The sequence below is a fragment of the Mauremys mutica genome, chromosome 20, assembly GCF_020497125.1.
Source record: "Mauremys mutica isolate MM-2020 ecotype Southern chromosome 20, ASM2049712v1, whole genome shotgun sequence".
Taxonomy (NCBI): domain Eukaryota; kingdom Metazoa; phylum Chordata; order Testudines; family Geoemydidae; genus Mauremys; species Mauremys mutica.
The window spans coordinates 4,781,108-4,797,966 of NC_059091.1; the positions used below are offsets into that span (position 1 = coordinate 4,781,108).

The 16,859-nt window shown below is 61.6% G+C and overlaps 1 protein-coding gene across 3 annotated transcripts; it reads right to left on the reverse strand.

The window, feature by feature from the left end:
- Positions 1 to 945: 945 nt before the first annotated feature.
- On the reverse strand, positions 946 to 14,872 carry AVIL (advillin). Of its 3 annotated transcripts, none has more exons than XM_044995375.1 (20): positions 14,791 to 14,872; positions 12,845 to 12,929; positions 12,176 to 12,250; positions 11,277 to 11,473; positions 10,856 to 10,964; positions 10,397 to 10,507; positions 9,657 to 9,862; positions 9,093 to 9,171; positions 8,517 to 8,615; positions 8,159 to 8,312; positions 7,769 to 7,869; positions 6,760 to 6,897; positions 6,478 to 6,636; positions 5,677 to 5,856; positions 5,420 to 5,565; positions 5,202 to 5,346; positions 4,558 to 4,746; positions 3,116 to 3,184; positions 2,106 to 2,237; positions 946 to 1,542 (listed from the first exon to the last, which is right to left on the reverse strand). In XM_044995375.1, exons 2-20 carry the CDS (start codon positions 12,908 to 12,910, stop codon positions 1,429 to 1,431), a joined length of 2,469 nt encoding a protein of 822 aa, XP_044851310.1. In that variant the 5' UTR covers positions 12,911 to 12,929; positions 14,791 to 14,872; the 3' UTR covers positions 946 to 1,428. The 3 variants fall into 3 exon arrangements, with proteins under 3 accessions (XP_044851310.1, XP_044851309.1, XP_044851312.1); XM_044995374.1 differs by lacking the exon at positions 14,791 to 14,872 and adding an exon at positions 14,122 to 14,185; XM_044995377.1 differs by lacking the exon at positions 14,791 to 14,872 and adding an exon at positions 13,839 to 13,885.
- Between the last annotated feature and the right edge of the window lie 1,987 nt (positions 14,873 to 16,859).

A 16,859-nucleotide genomic window follows, 5' to 3' on the forward strand; every position in this document is an offset into this window, starting at 1 on the left:
CATGGGGCCAGGATAGGGACCCTCTGAGGTTTAACCATTTAGACCAATATCCATCCGCTGATCCCAGACTCTCCTCCTCTTAAGCTACTCCCACAAAACCAGACTAGCCCCTTCACTCACATCCCCTCCCCTGGACAATAACCGTGTAGGGCAGCCAGCTAGCAGTGTGGCAGGGGTGTTGCCTGATGTTGCTTAGACCCACCCGAAGAACAGTTCCTGTCCCTGGGCGCACACGATCCTGCCAGGGAACTGAGTGATGTCTCAAGGGGCACAAGCTGATTCTTCAGCAGGTGCAGCAGACCGGGGCCATGTATGCTGCCCACTAGGAAGAAGGCTCCAGTGCTTGGCTAGCCAGCTGGAGAAGCTTCCACTTTGATCCCAGCCCAAACAGTAGTGAGTATTTGGCCTGTATGCAGGACTGCCACCTTCCTCTTCAGCTGGCTCCAACCTGTGATAAAAGGGCCATGATTTTTGCCTGGAGGAAATTGTTTCAGCCTGTAATAGACCTCTGGCCAGGTGTGTCTCTGCTACAGCGTGAGCCACTCCCCTGGAGACAGAGCTGCCGTGCAGGAGGGTGCATTTTGAGACACTGCTGCATCCAATCAAGGGGGAGCCTGATCTGTTACCGGCTGCAGCTGTGACACTTCACAGCCTTGGGGGAGCTTGTAGCTTGGCGACTCAGTTAAATGCCCGGCTGCTGAGGTGTAGCAGTAGGCTGGGATTTGTGGGTCTTGAGTGTGTTTAAGACTCAATGTGGACAGAGGCAAGACTGAAGAAATGGGGGTAAAGAACTTCTTGGCAGGTCCTAGGAGAAACCCGCCCAGGCACTAGGGCATTAAGTGCCAGCCGCAGCGCTGCTGGGTATCGCTCACACACAGATTTGTCCACCCAGCTTGCTTGGTAGTAAGCATTAAGGCACCACATCTAGTTCATATGATACATCTTTATTTTTAAAAAGTGACCCAGGCGGGGAGGCTACAGGCAGAAGATGTGCTAGAACTGGACCTTCTACTGTTTGCAAACTAGCATCACCTGCGTGAGGTGCTCCTCCGGAGAGGAGATGTCAGCAGGTACAGTTGTCCTGCCACCAGCACTAAAGGTTTGAGACAATTGCTGAGGTCTGGAAGCCGGAGCTAGTGGTACGTAGTATTTTGTTTTCAGCCTCCTGCGCTTGGTCGGCCGGGTGAAGCTGAAATGCAGCCCGCATGCCTGGCTGCACGGCCACAAAGGAAATGACCATAAATGGGTATAAAAAGCTAAACTATCAGCTGATCGAATACACTTGCAAGAGTAAAAACTGCCCCCCCTTTCCTGTCCCTTACTGCATCGGTCCCAGGTGTAGCATAGCCCTGGTAAGCCAGAGCCCACCCCTATGATGTGGGGCTCTGGATGGTCTCCACCTGTTGGCTGGGTGTGCCGTTCTCATCATTAGAAGAGCCCTTTTTCCTTCTTCAAGTTGATCTGCTTCCAGCTGGGAAGAGCAGCAAATTCCTCCCTCCCGATTCCAAACACAGCCACAAAGTCACTTTCGGAGAGGTAATTCTGGCAGAGAAAAGGCCGGGCAGGTTAGCAGGGGTGGGGTGGGGTGCAGTGGCCGCAGGAAGGTCATTTTGGAACCTAAGGGGGTGTAGCTAGGTAGGAAAGGAGACCAGGCTGCTTCCCCTTGACTCTACGGAAGTGCTGGGTGGGGACTCTGCCTCCGGCAGCGGAAAGCTGAGTGGCTCTGTCGAGATGCCTGGCAGCCCACAAAAGCTCCCTCTGATTACAGTACCCAGGGAAGCCGAGGCTGCAGCCTAGACAGTTACCAAGAGGAGACAAGTTCATTGGCTCAATGGAAGCCCAACAACCTGCTGGAACAGCCCAGTCCCAGGAGGTAGCAAGAGCCAGTGCAGTGGGTACTCGCTGCTCCCCCCTAGGCCTCTCCAATAAACCCTCAGCTCCTCTAGGGGGCTGCCGGCGGGAGGGAAGGTTTTCAAAACCCTTCCACATCACGAGCCAGGCCCGGATTCCCAGAAGGGGTTTAGATGCCTGTTGAAATCAGTGGGAGTTGGGGGGGCTAAATCCCTGCAGGATCTGAGCCCAAGTGCCTGGTCCCCAGAGCTCACCTCTTTCTTGGCAGGGTCTACGTCTCCAGGCAGTTCCTCCATCTGGTTGGTTAGCACTTCTAGAGGGTAGAACCGAGCCATGCCAGCACTCTGGGCCCCAGGGCTGGGAGAGAGAGCCGTCCCGTTCAGATCCTACGCAGCGCGGGTGGAAGGAGGAACACCCCAGAGCACGTCAGGTTCCCTAGCTCAGGAGAGGCAGGTTCCCTAGCTCAGAGCCCCTCTCTGCTGAGACTTTGGTCCTAACTCAGTTAAGTGGCTGCATGAAAGAGCCCCGGGGTCCAGCTGTTCTTGCTGGGATCCCTTCAATTGCATTCAGCCTCCCTGCAGGTCCCCTTACAGTTTTACGTAGCTACAAGATCCCACGTCACCTGTGCCCAGAAATGGGCTTGTTTTGCTCTGCACTGTTAAACCGCTGTTGTGTTCTACCCCAGAAGTGGCTGCATTTCTCTGGCAGGGGACAGCACTCCTACGGGTGCCATTTGCAGTGTGCTTTGGGCTCTCTCTAGCTGGAAGGTGCTGGGTAAACGTAGAGGGTTGTCGCTTCAGCTCTCTGCCTGGGCACAGCAGTTTGTCGAGGCGCTTAGGGGCTGATTGGTAGCAGTTTTGAGGAGATTAATGGGAGCGGCAGGTGCTTTAGGCTGGCGGGTGGCTGCCCAGCCCAAGGTCTTGCATGAGACAGGCAGGAAAGACCCAGTGGACGTGGTCAGGGCACGTAGGAGAGTTTGCCCGCGACCTCGCTGTAAGTTGTAAGTATGGGCACAGTGGGGCAAGGAGAGACCAGGCAGGGGAGTAGCAGCGTGCAGAGCAGAGTCTCTATGTGACTCCCCAGAGGACTAGACACCCGCTAACCTGGCAGGAGGGGACATGTCCCACCCCATGTTCTGCAGCAGGGGGAGATGTGGGGTCAGTTTGCTTCCTGGAAGTCATCCCTATCTTTGGCCACCTGAGATGAATCCCACCCAGTTCCGGCTGCCTCCCTCCTCCCCCCGCGCGCCACAAACACAACTCACCGCTGTGATCCTGACAACGGCACAAGCATCTCCCAGCTCCTCCTTCAGCTGCTCGTAAGTCTTCCCTTCCTGGAAGGACACAGAAAGCTGAGAACCCCACAGCTCACCCATTAGCCATGGTTATAGCAACAACAGGGTGGGGGGAGTCTTGCCCTGTTCACGGGGAGGTGCCCGACTGCCCAGCTGTTACCGTACCGGAACTGCGAACTCCTGCGGTCAACCTGGGAATGCAACTAGAGGAGGAGAGAGCGGCTTGAGTGAATCTCTTGTCAGCAAGTCTCCAAAGCCAGAAGGGACCATTGTGATCATCTAGTCTGACCTGTAACAGGCCGGAGAAGTGCCCCAAACTAATTCCTAGAGCAGATCAGTCAGAAAAACGGCCAAGCTTGATTTAAAAGCCGTCAGTGAAGGAGAATCCACCATGACCCTGGGGAAATGGTTCCAGTGGTTAATTACTCTCACCATTAAAAGCTTACACCTTATTTCCTGTCTGAACACGTCTAGCTTCAACTTCCAGCCAGTGGATCGTGTTCTACCTTCCTCCGCTAGAGCAAAGAGCCTGTGGTTAAATATTTGTTCCCCACGTAGGTACTTACACACGGTGATAAATAGATCGAGCTCTTTGAGTCTATCACTATAAGGCAGGTTTCTAATCCTTTAATCAGTCGCATGGTGGTTCTCTGCCCCATCTCCAGTTTATCAACATCCTTCTTGAATTGTGGGCACCAGAACCGGACACAGGATTCCAGCAGCGGTCGCACCAGTGCCAGATACGGAGGCAAAATCACTTCTCTCCTCCTACTCGAGATTCACCTGGTTATGCAGCCCAGGATCACACTGGGAGGTCATGGTCAGCTGCTTGGCCGTCATGCTCCCCAGGCTAGAGTCCCCCCCACCGGAGGGATGGCCGCCCTTCCTTGTTCCTAGATAGTTACATTGAGCCCTATTCAAACGCATGTTTGTTCACACTCAGTTGACCAAGCGCTCCAGGCTGCTGGAAATGAGTGACCTGGTCACTCCTCTGGCCCAGCCTTATTCCTTGTGTGGTGACTTTCTCCTCCCCTCTTTACATTCTCCATTGTTCCCATCCCAGCGAGAGGAGAGAAGAAACTGGAGACTTGAGTGTGGAGATCAGCCAGGCCTCCGGGGAAAGGCAGTGGATACTGGGCAGCTGACTCCCCTGGGTGCCTTCAACAATCTCCCCCGTTGGCTCCTTATCAGCAACCAAAAAGCCCTCACTGGGCCCTGCTAGTCTCAGGCTCAGTTTCCTTTCCCCATCTGCTCAAGGCCAGGCCCTGGGTTAGCAGAGAGGAGAGGCAGGTGCCCCTGGACTGTGCACTCTCATCCAGAGCAGCAGATGAGCGTGAGAAACTCTGCCCCGTCTCCCGGATGGAGCCTCCCGCCCCACTTGCCCACCAGCCTTCCACCTTGTTTATACTCACGCTCCATTTGTGTGGGTCCCAGGCTACGAACCACCCGGTGAAGTTGGGGGGCTCAAAGCCCTGCTTGACCACCAAGATGGGCGTGTCCGTGTCCCTCCCGCTGGGGTGGGTGCGGAGATATTCCTGAGCAGTGGCCAGCGCTGCCTCTTTCTCCGTGGCGTTTGCGTCCGTCCCGAGCCACAAGAAGACCTGCAAGGGGAAAAGTCTCACTGGTCAGTGGAACGCAAATTAGCCAGGAACGGGACTGGAGCCGGAGCTTAAGGCCAGAAGGGCCGGTTGTAATAACCTGGTTGACCTCCTGCCTAATAGAGGCCAAAGAACCTCAGCTGGGATTTGTGCATCATCCAGTCCTGGGTTCCCCCCAACTCTACCAATGCCCCTCAATCCTGACCCCCAGCCCCCCTGCTAGTCCAGCTCCAAATGCTCCAGACAGACAGTTCTACCAGGACCCCCCCACCCCTCCCCGGCCTGTAGCCAACCCCTCCGCTATCCCACTCTGGGCAACTCTCACATTGGGACAGCTGACGTGTCTTTAATTAAAAAGCCCCCTGGAAAACCCAAGTCCCAGGGATTTTCCGGCCAACAGGAGCTCCTGTTTGGGGCTGGGCAAACGGAAGCCGGTGGCTTTTGCTCTCCCAGCGCACCTGGTCCCACGTGTCGAGCAGCATGACGTCGCTTTCGCTCAGGTCGTCCTGGCCGAAGTCGGTCACTTCTGTCACTATGAAGCGTCCGGTCTTGTTGGAGCATTCAAAGAGCCGGGGCGGGTGATCTAGGACCTCCTGCTGGAGCCTGCAACACACAGCTCCTTCAGCACCCCTCCCTGGCTGAGACCGTCAGCGCGACCCTCTCTGTGCCCTGGTACCTTTTGTCGCTGGCGTAAGGGGCTTTGCCTCCCAGCACTTCCCAGAACGCTGCTGGCTCCTGCCCCTCGGCCACGGTTTCCTGGGTGCTGTCACAGATGGTTGCAGCCAGCTGCTTCGCCATTTCCCGCTCGTCCCCGCTGGAGCCCTGGCGGGCAAGGAGAGAAGCTGGCACACAGCGACGGGGGAGGGACGCTCGCGGGGCGGGGGGGGGTTCGCTTCCCGCTGGCTGCCCGGCCGGCGCCAGGCCGCCCCTTACCTTGCCGTACCACAGGTAGTGCTCGGTCTGGGTCCGGAGCAGGAAGACGTCATTGGAGTTGAGCGACGAGGCGAACGCCGGGACTTCCACGGCTTTGGTGTTGGACTGGTCGGTTCCGTGGATCTGGAAGAGCCTCACGGGCGGTTCCGGTTCGTTGCTGCTTTTCCTGGATGTCCCACCCTAGAGAGAAGGGGGTGGGGGGCCGAGCCCTGGTGCCTGAGAACGAACCCCAACGGCGCCCTAGGAGCGAGAGCGGGGCCTAGTGGTCCCAGTTGGGTTAGGGCAGGCACGGGTAGGGTCTGTGCTGGGGGAGGAGAGCGCTAACGGGGGAACCTCATGCTGCAGAGGGTTTGGAGGGAGGATACAGCAGCTGGGAATGGGGAAACACTCATTAGTGAAACAATCCAGCCCCTGCACAGGAGAGTTATGGCTCCAGGCCGGTCAGCTTCTACCTCACTCCAGCAACAAGAGTCTGGGCCCTGTCGCTGAGGCAGTGTGGAACAGACACCTGGGTTCCATTCCCAGTTCTGCCACTGATCTACTGCGTGACCACGGGCAAGTCCCTTCCCCCTGCTTCGTGCCTCAGTTTCCCCTCCCACCCCTTGTTTGTTGTAGATGGTGCTTTTCAGGGTAGGGGCTGCCTCCAGCTCTGTGTTCGTGCAGTCCCTGGAGCAAAGGGGCCTTGATCTTGGTAGCAGCCTCTAATTGAAACAGCAGCTGCTCCGGTGACTGGAAAAATCCAGCCCAGCGTCTCCTGCCCCCAGCCTCCCCTTCACCCTGCTCCCGCCGGCGCGGCCGTACCTCGAAGATGACCAGCTTCCCTCTGAAGATGGCCAGGAAGTGGCGCGGCTCCTTGCCCATGCTCACGCGCACCTGCACCGGCTCCCCGTCCAACTGCCGGTCCACTTCCACCGCCTGGTACGCGGAGGCGGCCAGCTCGTCCGGCGTGGCGTGCCGACCCTGGGCACGCACAGAGGAGCCAGCTCAGACCGGCGGCCCGGAGGAGTGTCTGCTCCCGCGGCCGGGGCAACGCCCCAGCGCGGCGCGCCGGGGAGCGGAGACGGGGCGCCGGGTTCCGCCTACCTGCCAGATGTACAGGATGTAGCGGGACTGGCGGTTCACGCCGTAGGTGTATAGCACCAGGTAACAGTCTCCGCCGTAGAAGAAGCCGTGCCACTGGGATTCCACCGGCGCCAGCTCCAGATTCTCGATCCTCCAGACCTAGAGCGAACGGACGTGACAGCAGCGCGTGAATCCTAGCGCTGGGCTCTTCAGGCGGCGGGTCGGTCCGCGCTGACCCCGTGACGAGGGCGGTCTTCGTAACGGGGCCGTTAAAAGCAGGTGTCCCCCCCCAGACTCAAGCTGTTGTCCCACAGCATAAGGAGCTTTGGGTCATCTTCTGCTGACTGTAGCGTCAGTCCAATGGGGAGGCCGCACCCCACCCATTCCCTGCACAAAGCTGGGACGGGGAAGGGGGCCGTGGGAAATCGGGCAGACGCGGGACCCTCTTTGGGGCAGGAGCATGCGCAAGGGGGGAGCAAGCAGGGGCAGGGGCCCTCCCCAATCAGTGGGGGCACAGATCTCCTCCCGGGCCAGGGCACAGAGAGCGAACTCCTCCAGCCCGGCGAGGGCGGGAGAGGGCAGCCCCTTTGGCCCTGGGGCTGCAGTGGGGAGAACCGGATCCGCCAGCTGGGGGCGAGGGGGGGGGCACAGAAAGTGCCCCTCCAAAAGCGGCTAAAGTTTTATTCCTGGGCACGCCCCTGCTTGGGGTCATTCAGAAGGTCGTTGATCAGCACCGACCAGGGCTGGACGGCCCAGCCTGGAGACGCCGCGAGCCACTCAGGCGTCTTCCGTGTGCAGCCGGGCCCGACGACTAAGGATTCCCAAGCCGCTCGCAGGCGCTGGACTCCCCTGTGGCTTGCCAGCTTGGGCATTGCGACGGCCGCCAGGGCCCCAGGCCGCACCCCAGCGAGCGGAGGGGCCCGGGTCCCCCTGGTCCCAGCAGGGCAGGGGGCTAGAGAGACACCTGCCCTGCCAGGGAAAGGGCAGAGCATTCGGCTTCAGTGCCCCGAGGGCGGCTCGCGGCTCCTACCTCCACCTTCCCTTCCCCGTTATCCACCATCCGCTCCTGGGCGGCCAGCTCGGGCCGGGCGTGCAGCAGCGTGGCGTCAAACTTCTCCTGGCTGACTTTGGCTGCAGAGAAAGAGCATCGGGGTTTGGTCGGCAGCCTAGCAGGAGGGAGGGAGGCGGCAGATGCGGGCGTCAGGGCCGCAGCAGTCGGCGTGGCCCCTATACGCTGTATCCCGGCACCCTGGGGAAGACCTCGGCGTGGAGGGGGGGTAGGGGGCTAGTTTAGGAAACAGCCCGAGCAGCCGTGCCCCCCTCGGCTCCCTGCAGCCAGATCGGCAGCTGCGCCCTGCAGGCTCGGGGGGAGGCAGCCGTGCCCGGCGCGGGCTCCAGGAGAGAGGAGACTTTTCCTCACCTATTTTGCCAGCGCTGTAGGTTTTGCCCAGCCCCACCGTCTGGTCCCGGACGGTCCACGTCTGAAACAGCTGCTTGAACATGGCGGATTCGGCTCCGTCGTTCACCGTCTCCACGTTGGTGCCGCAGGGGTAGCCCTTCATGTGGATGAACTCCTGCCGGGGCGGAAAGCAGCAAGGAGCCCGGTCAGTGGTGCGACCCAGCTGCCAAGCCAGGGGCCCCCACCCTCTGGCAGCGGGGAGTCAGGATCCTGCTTTCACTCCGGGCCCCCAACTCCTCCCCGGTCTATATCGGCTCCTCCCCCTCCCCGCACGTGCATCACGGTTAGCGAGACCCCCCCTCCCCAACCTGGGTCCTACCAGAGCTTTGGCCATGGCCGTTTGCCTCTCTGCCTTGGTAGCCCCCTTCCCCTTCCAGACGTAGATCTTGGTCCCGGCGTGATCCAGGATGTAGCAGTCCTGGGGAGGAAAAGGTTAAACCACTCCCTGGGGTGCTGATTAGGCGCCATGCGATGCTCCCCTGCCTTGCCCTGTGAGGCGCAAAAGGGGGTTGGGGCTTAAAATGGGGCGCAAGTGACCCAATCTGGCACCACACACCAGTTCGGGGGGCTTCCCGGACCACACCCCAGCGCTCCGTCCAGCCCCGGATTGAAGGGGACGTAGGAGGAGTTGCCAGAGTGGATCAGCCTCGACGTCCGTCCAGCCCCGTCTCCTGTCTCAGCCGGCGCCAGGCGCGAGACGCCACCAGATGCGGGATAATCTGTTCCCCCATCTCGGCGCTAGCCCCATCCTGCAAAGAGGACTCTAGATGGCTGAGGGCCCAGGGCAGAGCTGAGCAGGCAGAGGTGGGTCTCTGGGTGAAGTGGAGCAACAGGAGCAGAGCCCCAGGGCACAGAGGTGGGTTTTAAATGGCAGGAGCCCCCGTCTTTCACTCACGTCATGGTTCAACAGCTCCTGCACCAGCGGCCTCGTGGCCTCTTCCAGCACCTGCATTTTCCCTCCGGAGTCCGAGACACTAGAGAAAGGAGAGGGGTGGATTTATTCCCCTGGGAGCCGGGGATGTGGGGGGTTCTGGGCCCAGGAGGGGAGCAGACACCAGGGAAATCCGATGGGAATATTCCCTGGGCTCTGGGACAGTTTCCACCTGCTCCCCTTTCTACGGGTCTCTCGGGCACGGGGCCAGCAGGGCCCATCCCAATGATGCTGCAGCAAATCCAGGAGCCACCAGGAGACCTGCTTGGTTTGTGAATTTGCCAGCCGCGCTGGGAGCGTGGGGGGGGAGGGGGGACGACGTCCCTGGAGGAAGATCCCCGAGGAACAAAACCCAGCCGGCTCCGTTGCACTTGGCTCAATCTAAGCCTGCGTGGGAGCTGCGGATTAGCGAGGGATGGGGAGTGAGGCCAGGCAAACGCTCTGGAGCTAGCGAGATGGGGAAGCCCCTGTCTGATGCGCCCCCCACCACTACCCGCTGCTTTGCAGTGCACCCTCCTCCCCGCTTACCGATAGAGCAGGACGGAGGCCTTCTGCTGCTGGTCCACCACCTCGTCCGGGGTGCTGGGTTTGATCTTCCGCGGCCTGTCCCCGAGCACGCTCTGCAGCACCGTTGTCAGCTCCGGGCTGGCTCCCTCCCGGTCGCCGTCCACCACCCTGATCTCCACCCGCCCCCCGCGCTCCCGGTCGCGGATGTCTTTGGCCAGGAGCATGGCCTAGACGAGACCCCAAAGAGAACAATCATCGGCTCCCTGTGGAGTGCTGGGCAAAGGCCCCAGATAACTCCCGCCCGAGAGCCTGTGGGGCCAGGCGAAGGGCAGATCACGGACTGATCACAAACGCAGACCAGCCCCGGCACCCTGCACACTCACCTGGTCTGTGGAGAGAGGAACCAGCGCTTGCCAAATGCCCTTCCAGGGTGTCGGACAGAGCGCACCCACCTCCCGGGGGCTGGTTCCCATCCAGCCCCATAGGGCCAGGGCGTGGGATACGGGGCCGTCCCCTCCAGGGGGCTGGTTCCGATCCAGCCCAGTAGGGCCAGGGCGTGGGATACGGGGCCGTCCCCTCCAGGGGGCTGGTTCCGATCCAGCCCCATAGGGCCAGGGCTTGGGATACGGGGCCGTCCCCTCCAGGGGGCTGGTTCAGATCCAGATCCAGGGGGAGAGAAATGCTCCAAACTTCTCTTCCCTACAGCGGAAGGAGTAACCGGAACCCCGGGTGGGGTGGGGCAGATCCAGCGAGGTTCCTACCTTCAGCCGCTCCCTGGTGTTGCTCTCGGGGCCGTTCCACTGAATAATGACCTTCCCCAGGTCCAGCAGGAACACGTCCCCCAGGTTAAAACTGTCCCAGCTCATCTCCACCTGCGCCCGGGGGCGGGGGAACGGAGAGGAGGCCGTGAGCAGGCTGGCACCGGGGGAAGCAGGAGGACCGAGCGGCAGTGGCCCTAGTGGCACTGACGTGGGCAGTGGGGCAGCCGCCACGCTGGGGGAATCGGGAGGCAGGGGCTGTGCCAGCACCAGGGTGGGAAGGCAGTGGGGGCATGGGGCGGGTAGAGCGTTGGCTGCGCCAGGAAGGCAGTGGCTACGCTGGCCCCAGGGAATCGGGGGCCGGGGACACAGGGGAGAAGGGATAGGGCAGGCGATGGCCCAGGCCAGGGTCGGGAGGTGGAGGCCGCGCTGGCCGGCTCAGGTGCCGGAGCCCAGGCTCACCTCGGTGGCCGTGACGTTCCGTCTCCCCTTGACGTGCAGCAGGCGCCGGACGTTGTAGACGTTGGTCTCCACGTGTGTCATCCCCGAGGCCACGCCGCCCTTCTTGTAGCTGGGGGAGAGGGGCGGGGGAAGGGTGAGCACCCACAGCGGGGAAGGGGAGAGAGACACAGGGGGGCGCCAGGACCTCACCCCGGCAACCACGGCCCCGTCACCCCCAGCCCCAAAAGGTGCTGCAGCCACAGCTCCTTGCAATGCTTGCAGGCTGACGTCCCGGCGTGGGGGCTGGGTGGGTGGGGACGGCCTGCAGGCCGTCTGGGTGGGGTGGGCAGCCGAAGCCCATGGAGGGACAGGATCTCACTCCAAGTAGGAGGGTCGGTGGGCCAGGCCCACCGGGACCGGGGTCCCTCGGCTTCCTACTCACATGATGCCCTGCTTGAAGTAGCCTCTGAAGAGGTCCGACTCGTGGCCCTGCACCTCCCGGTGCTGCACAGGGCTCCCGCCCAGGTAGTCGTCCAGCTGGGTGGTGTAGATGGCCGCGCAGCCCTGCTCATCCCGCGAGGAGCTCTGCCCGACCCAGTAATGGATGTCGTAGGCCAGGACGCTGCCCGAGCGCCGGGTCTGCAGCAGGGACAGAGCCCGAGAAGTGACCCTGCGTCTTCCCCGCCGATCAGAGCAGGTGCTCCCGGACCCCAGCTGGCAGATGCCCCCCCCCCCCCCGCCACTCCACTGCCTGGGGGAGGGAGGGAATTTCGTCCTGACACCCTGCCCCCGCTACAACCAGGGATCGGTTTGTCAGGACCTGCCCGGAAGCCGAAACAGACAAGCCCTCCTTGCTGTATCCTCACTCCCGCCGCTAATCCTAACCAGAATGCTTGCCTCCAAATCATGTGGCAGGGAGTCCCACAGGCTAACAGGACATCGCACAGAGCATTTCCTTTTGTCAGGCTTAAACCTACTGCTGTTGCTTTTGCCTTTCATCGGTGCTTATGCCACACACACACACACACACACACGCACGCACGCGCACACACACACACACACTCACTCTCTCTCTCTCTCTCTCTCTCTCTCCCTCTGCAGCTCTTCCAAGGCGGAGGGGAGGAAATGGAAGAGATCGGCCTCCCCGAGCTGCTTCTGTCCCCCACACACATCAGGGTTAAAGCAGAGCGAGGGGCCCTGGGGCGTGACACCCGGATGCTTCACTCCCAGCGCCACGATTCTACTGCCGGTGCCCAGAGCGAGTCCCAGCCGTTCGGCCGCCTGGGGGGGTTAACGACCCTCCCCCCCAGCAGGGATTGCTGCAGCCCTGGGGACACTCACCGAGAGGAGGATGTAGCAGTCGCCCTCATAGAAACTGCCGTGGGATTTCGGCGGCACCTGCACCAGGTCCATTTTCTGGGGGGAGGAAGAAGTGCATTGAGACCAGAGCAGCCTCCCCTTCTCCTGGCATCAGCCATGGGGCACACAACAGCCCCCCTCCCAGAGCGTCCCCCCCCCAGCTGTTTATGGAAGTCCTGCATGTCCACCACTGGAATGCAGCCACCTCTGGGGAGGGGCGTGGCAGCTGTTTATGGAAGTCCTGCACGTCCGCCTCTGGAATGCAGCCACCTCTAGGGAGGGGCGTGTCAGCTGTTTATGGGAGTACCCCACATGAGCACCAGAGGCAGCCACCCCTGGGGCGGCACCGGGCAGCTGTGCCAGCAATGCTACACCATCGTTTGGGACAGGAAGTGAAGAGGCCCGCCTGGACACTGGGGACTTTAGGGACGCACAGCATAAAGGGCTAGAGTTGGAATGAGGCCAGGGCACCACACCCCAGCCCAGCCCCCATGAAAGGGCCGTGGGAAAAGACAAGTGGCCCACTGGAAGCACTCGCTAGCCCACTGCCCAGACTCCTTTCTGCTGCACCCTGGAGGTCTCCCAGCCAAGCCCTCGTTACCAGGCCAGCCCCGGCTTGGGAGCTCCCAGGGGATGCCAGTCCCCGCTTACCTCGACCCTCCAGACGATGACGCCGGGCATGTTGTTAACTGCCTTGAAAGCGCTGCTCAGAGCCATCGCGCCCTGCGCCGGGGAGCTGCTGGGCAGGAGGAGACAGTCAGCCCGGAGCCAAGGCCAGCCCCACGCCTGCCTGAGGGCAGCCGCACACGTCCCAGCTGAGCCAGGCAGGGGTGTAAAAAGCTTCTGTAAAAGCTTTGCCCAGAAGCTGCTTGCTTGGGGGGGGGGGAATTAAAGGGGTGAAGCGAGGGGATGTGGGGTAGAGGATCCCGCAAATGGCACGAGATGGAACCCAAGCAGCTCAGCCGGCTGCACCATCCGTATGAGACCCCCCCCCCGCCCACACCCCCCCCCCAAGGGCCAGCCCGGATCCTGGATGCAGGGGCTGCCTGGGTCCCAGGAGAGGTGGATGTTCCTCGGGGGTGATGCGTGCAGGGTGAATCAGCAGCCAACGCCCAGGGAGAAGCTCCCCCCTCTGCCCACACCCACGTGAGGATCTGCCCCGCCCCACGTCTCAGGGGCTCCCCTCTGTGCTGCTAAAGGCTGGTGTCTGGTATTTGGGGCTTCCCCTTGGAGCCAGAGCTCCCCCGGCCTCTCCCTGAGTCACGCCAGCCAGGGGTTTGGGAGACTCCATGGCCCCTTTAAGGAGGAATTCTCCTTCCCAGGCCTGCCCCCCACCCCCACCCCAGCAGATGGAAGCTGTTAGGGCATGTGGGCCCCACCCAGCTGGTTCTCGTGCCACCCCAAACGGAGTCAGGCCGAGCTGCGCATTCACACTGCACAGCAGCCTCTCCCGGCCTCCCTGCACCGCCGGGGATGGAGCCCAGCAGAGAGCAGGTTTTCTAAGCTCTGGATCCATTCTCCATGCCCTAGATCCTGGGGCAGCTCCATCGCCCTGGCTGGGCTGGGCACCTCTGGCTTCACCGGGGTCAGTGGCTTCCCCGACGCAGCCAGGGCTCAGACCCGAGGGCACCCTGCGGATACTTACGAACACCGCAGGGATCTCTCCTGCCCACGGGGTGCTCCCTGCCTGCCCGGCACTGGGGTGGGGCCAGCTACCCAGCACGCTGGCCCGGGCACAGACGGAGCGTGGGCCCTGCTCTATCCACGCTGCCCGTTGCACTGCAGGGAGGGACACGCCCTGACTGCAGGCTCTGGAGGAGAACGGGTTAGAGGGGCCTGGTTCACGGCAGCCCAAACCATAACCGCTCCCCCACCCCCCCACGTCTCCCCCAGTTTTCAGTCATTGAAGCCAGATGGTGTAACCTGACCCAGGGAGCCGGCCCAGCCGCAGCGCTAGGAGAGCGTCGGCTCGGTGAGACGCCATCAGCTGGGTTTGATTAGCCAGGAATGTGCTGGTTTCGGGGCTGGGCCGGCTGCGTTGGCAGAGGCCGTTCACACTGTTTTGTTCCCCTTTCCTACCATTGCCCGATTTCAGGCCCCTACTTTAGCCGCAGGGCAGGCGTCTGCTGAGCCCCTGCGGGGAAACGCCAGGGCCGGATTTCCCCTCCCCGCGTGGCACCAGCTAACCCAGTACTGAGGAACCTGGCAAGACATTCCCCGATCCAACCCTTGGTTGGCACCAGTTCCTCCTGCCTAGGGAGCAAGTGATGGACGCGCTCGGATCCTGCCTCAGCTGGGATCTCTTCCCACCACCCCGGTTAGATCCACCTTGATTCGATAATTTCCTCTGCTGCCAACGGCCCTCGCCAGTTCTCTCATTAAACAGCCACATGGTGGCATTATGCACCAGGAGCCCAACAGGAATTGGGGCGGGGGGACTTCAAGTTACTTCTCTGAGCCCCAGCTATAACCCTCTGCCCTGAGCCCCACAGATCTGGGGCCAGCTCAGCCAGCCCCTCTCCCTCACCCAGCCCAAGGCAGGAGTGGTCCCTAAGGACGCTGATCTTCAGCCACCCCAAAGTCAGGCCGGGACTCACCTGAATTCGCTGCTGTCCTCTGCAGGCGGCTGTTGACGAGACCCCGGGGCAGCTGCTGGCACGAGCCCCAGTCACCCGGCGCGCCCGGACCCAGGCCTTGTATTTGCCTAAGTTTGCATCTCAACCACCTTTGGGCGACCCTGGCCAGTGAGCGCTGGCCCGGGCGCACGCTCGACATAGGCAAAGCAGAGGGAAAGCAGCTATTCGTTCCTGGTCAAAGCCCGGCGGGGGGCAGGGTCGCTAAGGCCGGCACCGCCTGGCTCGCCTCCTTCCACGCCCTCTGCCCATCGATTTTTCTTAAGTGCTCGGGCTGATTAATAATTCAAAGGGGAGGGGGAGGAATTAACCGCACGGAACTGAGGCAGGAGACTCGGGGGGGGGGGGAGCCGAGCCCTGAAGGGGGCAGCTCTTACCCTGCAGTGAGGGGGCACCAGAGATGGCAAGGGGGGGGGCTGCCAGGAGAGGTGGAATAGCAGCAGCAAGATAAGCAACTAATAAAGGGGCCCGGCCCAGGAAAGGGGCCCCCCCAGGGTGTCTCCATCCTCCCCTCGCTGGAGGGCTTGGACACACCCCACAGCCCCTCCTGCCCCCCTGTGAAGGGGCAGCTGGCGCGTAGGGCCCACCCCAGCGCCAAACATCCGGGGTCTGGCTGGTGACAGTCAAGCATCTTCTGGGCAGACCAGGTTATTGAGGGGCCTGGCCCGTGTGTGGCCATTCCCAGAGCCGGAGCAGCTCCTGCCACCCCCACACCAGGAGGTTAACGGCGTTGGCCCCAAGCCGTGGGGCCACTTCCCTGCTCTGCTCCCTGCACAGAGCTGCCCCCTTTCTGCAAGGGGGGGCGGGGGAGAGGCACATGGCCAAGAACCAGGAGCTAATGCACCAGCTCAGCAGCCTTCGGGAAATTAGCATCGCGCGGGGTGAGCTCCCAGGCTCACGCTGCGGATCCTATTAACCTAGCAGGGCGGGGACGACTCTGGGAAAGCAGAAGCCGCTGACCCAGCAAAGGGACAGCATCACAACCTGCCCCACTGCCTTGAGGGCGCAGATCCAGCATCATCCTCCCCCCCGCCCGGCTTCGCCAGCCACGAGCCCACAGAGCAGGGAGGGACGCTCTGCCCAGGCCCGTATCTTGCTCCACGCCAACACGCCACTTTCAGGACTTCTGCCACCATCCTGGCCAGCCGGGGTAGCATTGCCTAGAGGGTAGACCCCCCTCCCAAGGACTCAGGAGCCCTGGGTTCTAATCCTGGCTCCGCTGCTGACCTTTGGCAAGTCACGTCCCCCTTCTGTGCCTCGGTTTCCCCTCATCTGCCTTGTATTTAGATGGCAGGGCCTGAATCCTATGGAAGCAAGGAGCCTAAATACCTTTGAGGATCTGGGCCTAAGCTCTTCTTGGTGGGGTCAATCCGTCTATGCAGCACCCAGCTCACTGAGCCGTCAGTCTTGGGTTGAGCCTGTAGGGGGCACTGTGAGACAATTAGCAGGAAAAGGCCAGGCCCTTCCCCGCTGCGGCAGGGAGTCCCGAGCAGCGCCAATAACCAGCCCAAGTCACTTTCCTTTCCTGGCTTTAATCGCAGTTAATACAAAGATTCCAAAAATAGAAAGAGACCGAGACAGCGGCGCCGGCTTCAAGTTTTTTTTTCTTTTGAATAAGACAAAAAATGTAACAAACAAAAGGAAGTGACCGTGTCACCAAAGCAACCGAAGTCTTTATGCCCTTGGGGGGAGAGGGGGCACCCCAGGGCCTCACGCTGAGTGCACAGACCCCCACCGTGGGAGATGGGGGCACCCCCCCCGATTGCAATGGGGAGGGGCCGAGCAGAGCCGTGGGGTTTAGGGGGACATGGCCCCACGTGAAAGGCAAATCAGTGAGCTCAGGTGAGCATGTGAATGCTGGAGGGAGCCTGGGGCCGCCCAGCTCCGAGGCCCCGGCCAGGCTGCATTTTGGGGCTCACCTGCTGCCAGTTGGGGTGTCGGAGGCATGAGACCTGGCGAAGCACCTGCAGCTACACTCCCCCGTCCTCAGGGCTCCTGGCTGCAGCACAGGGCGGGGATTTCCCACGGCCACG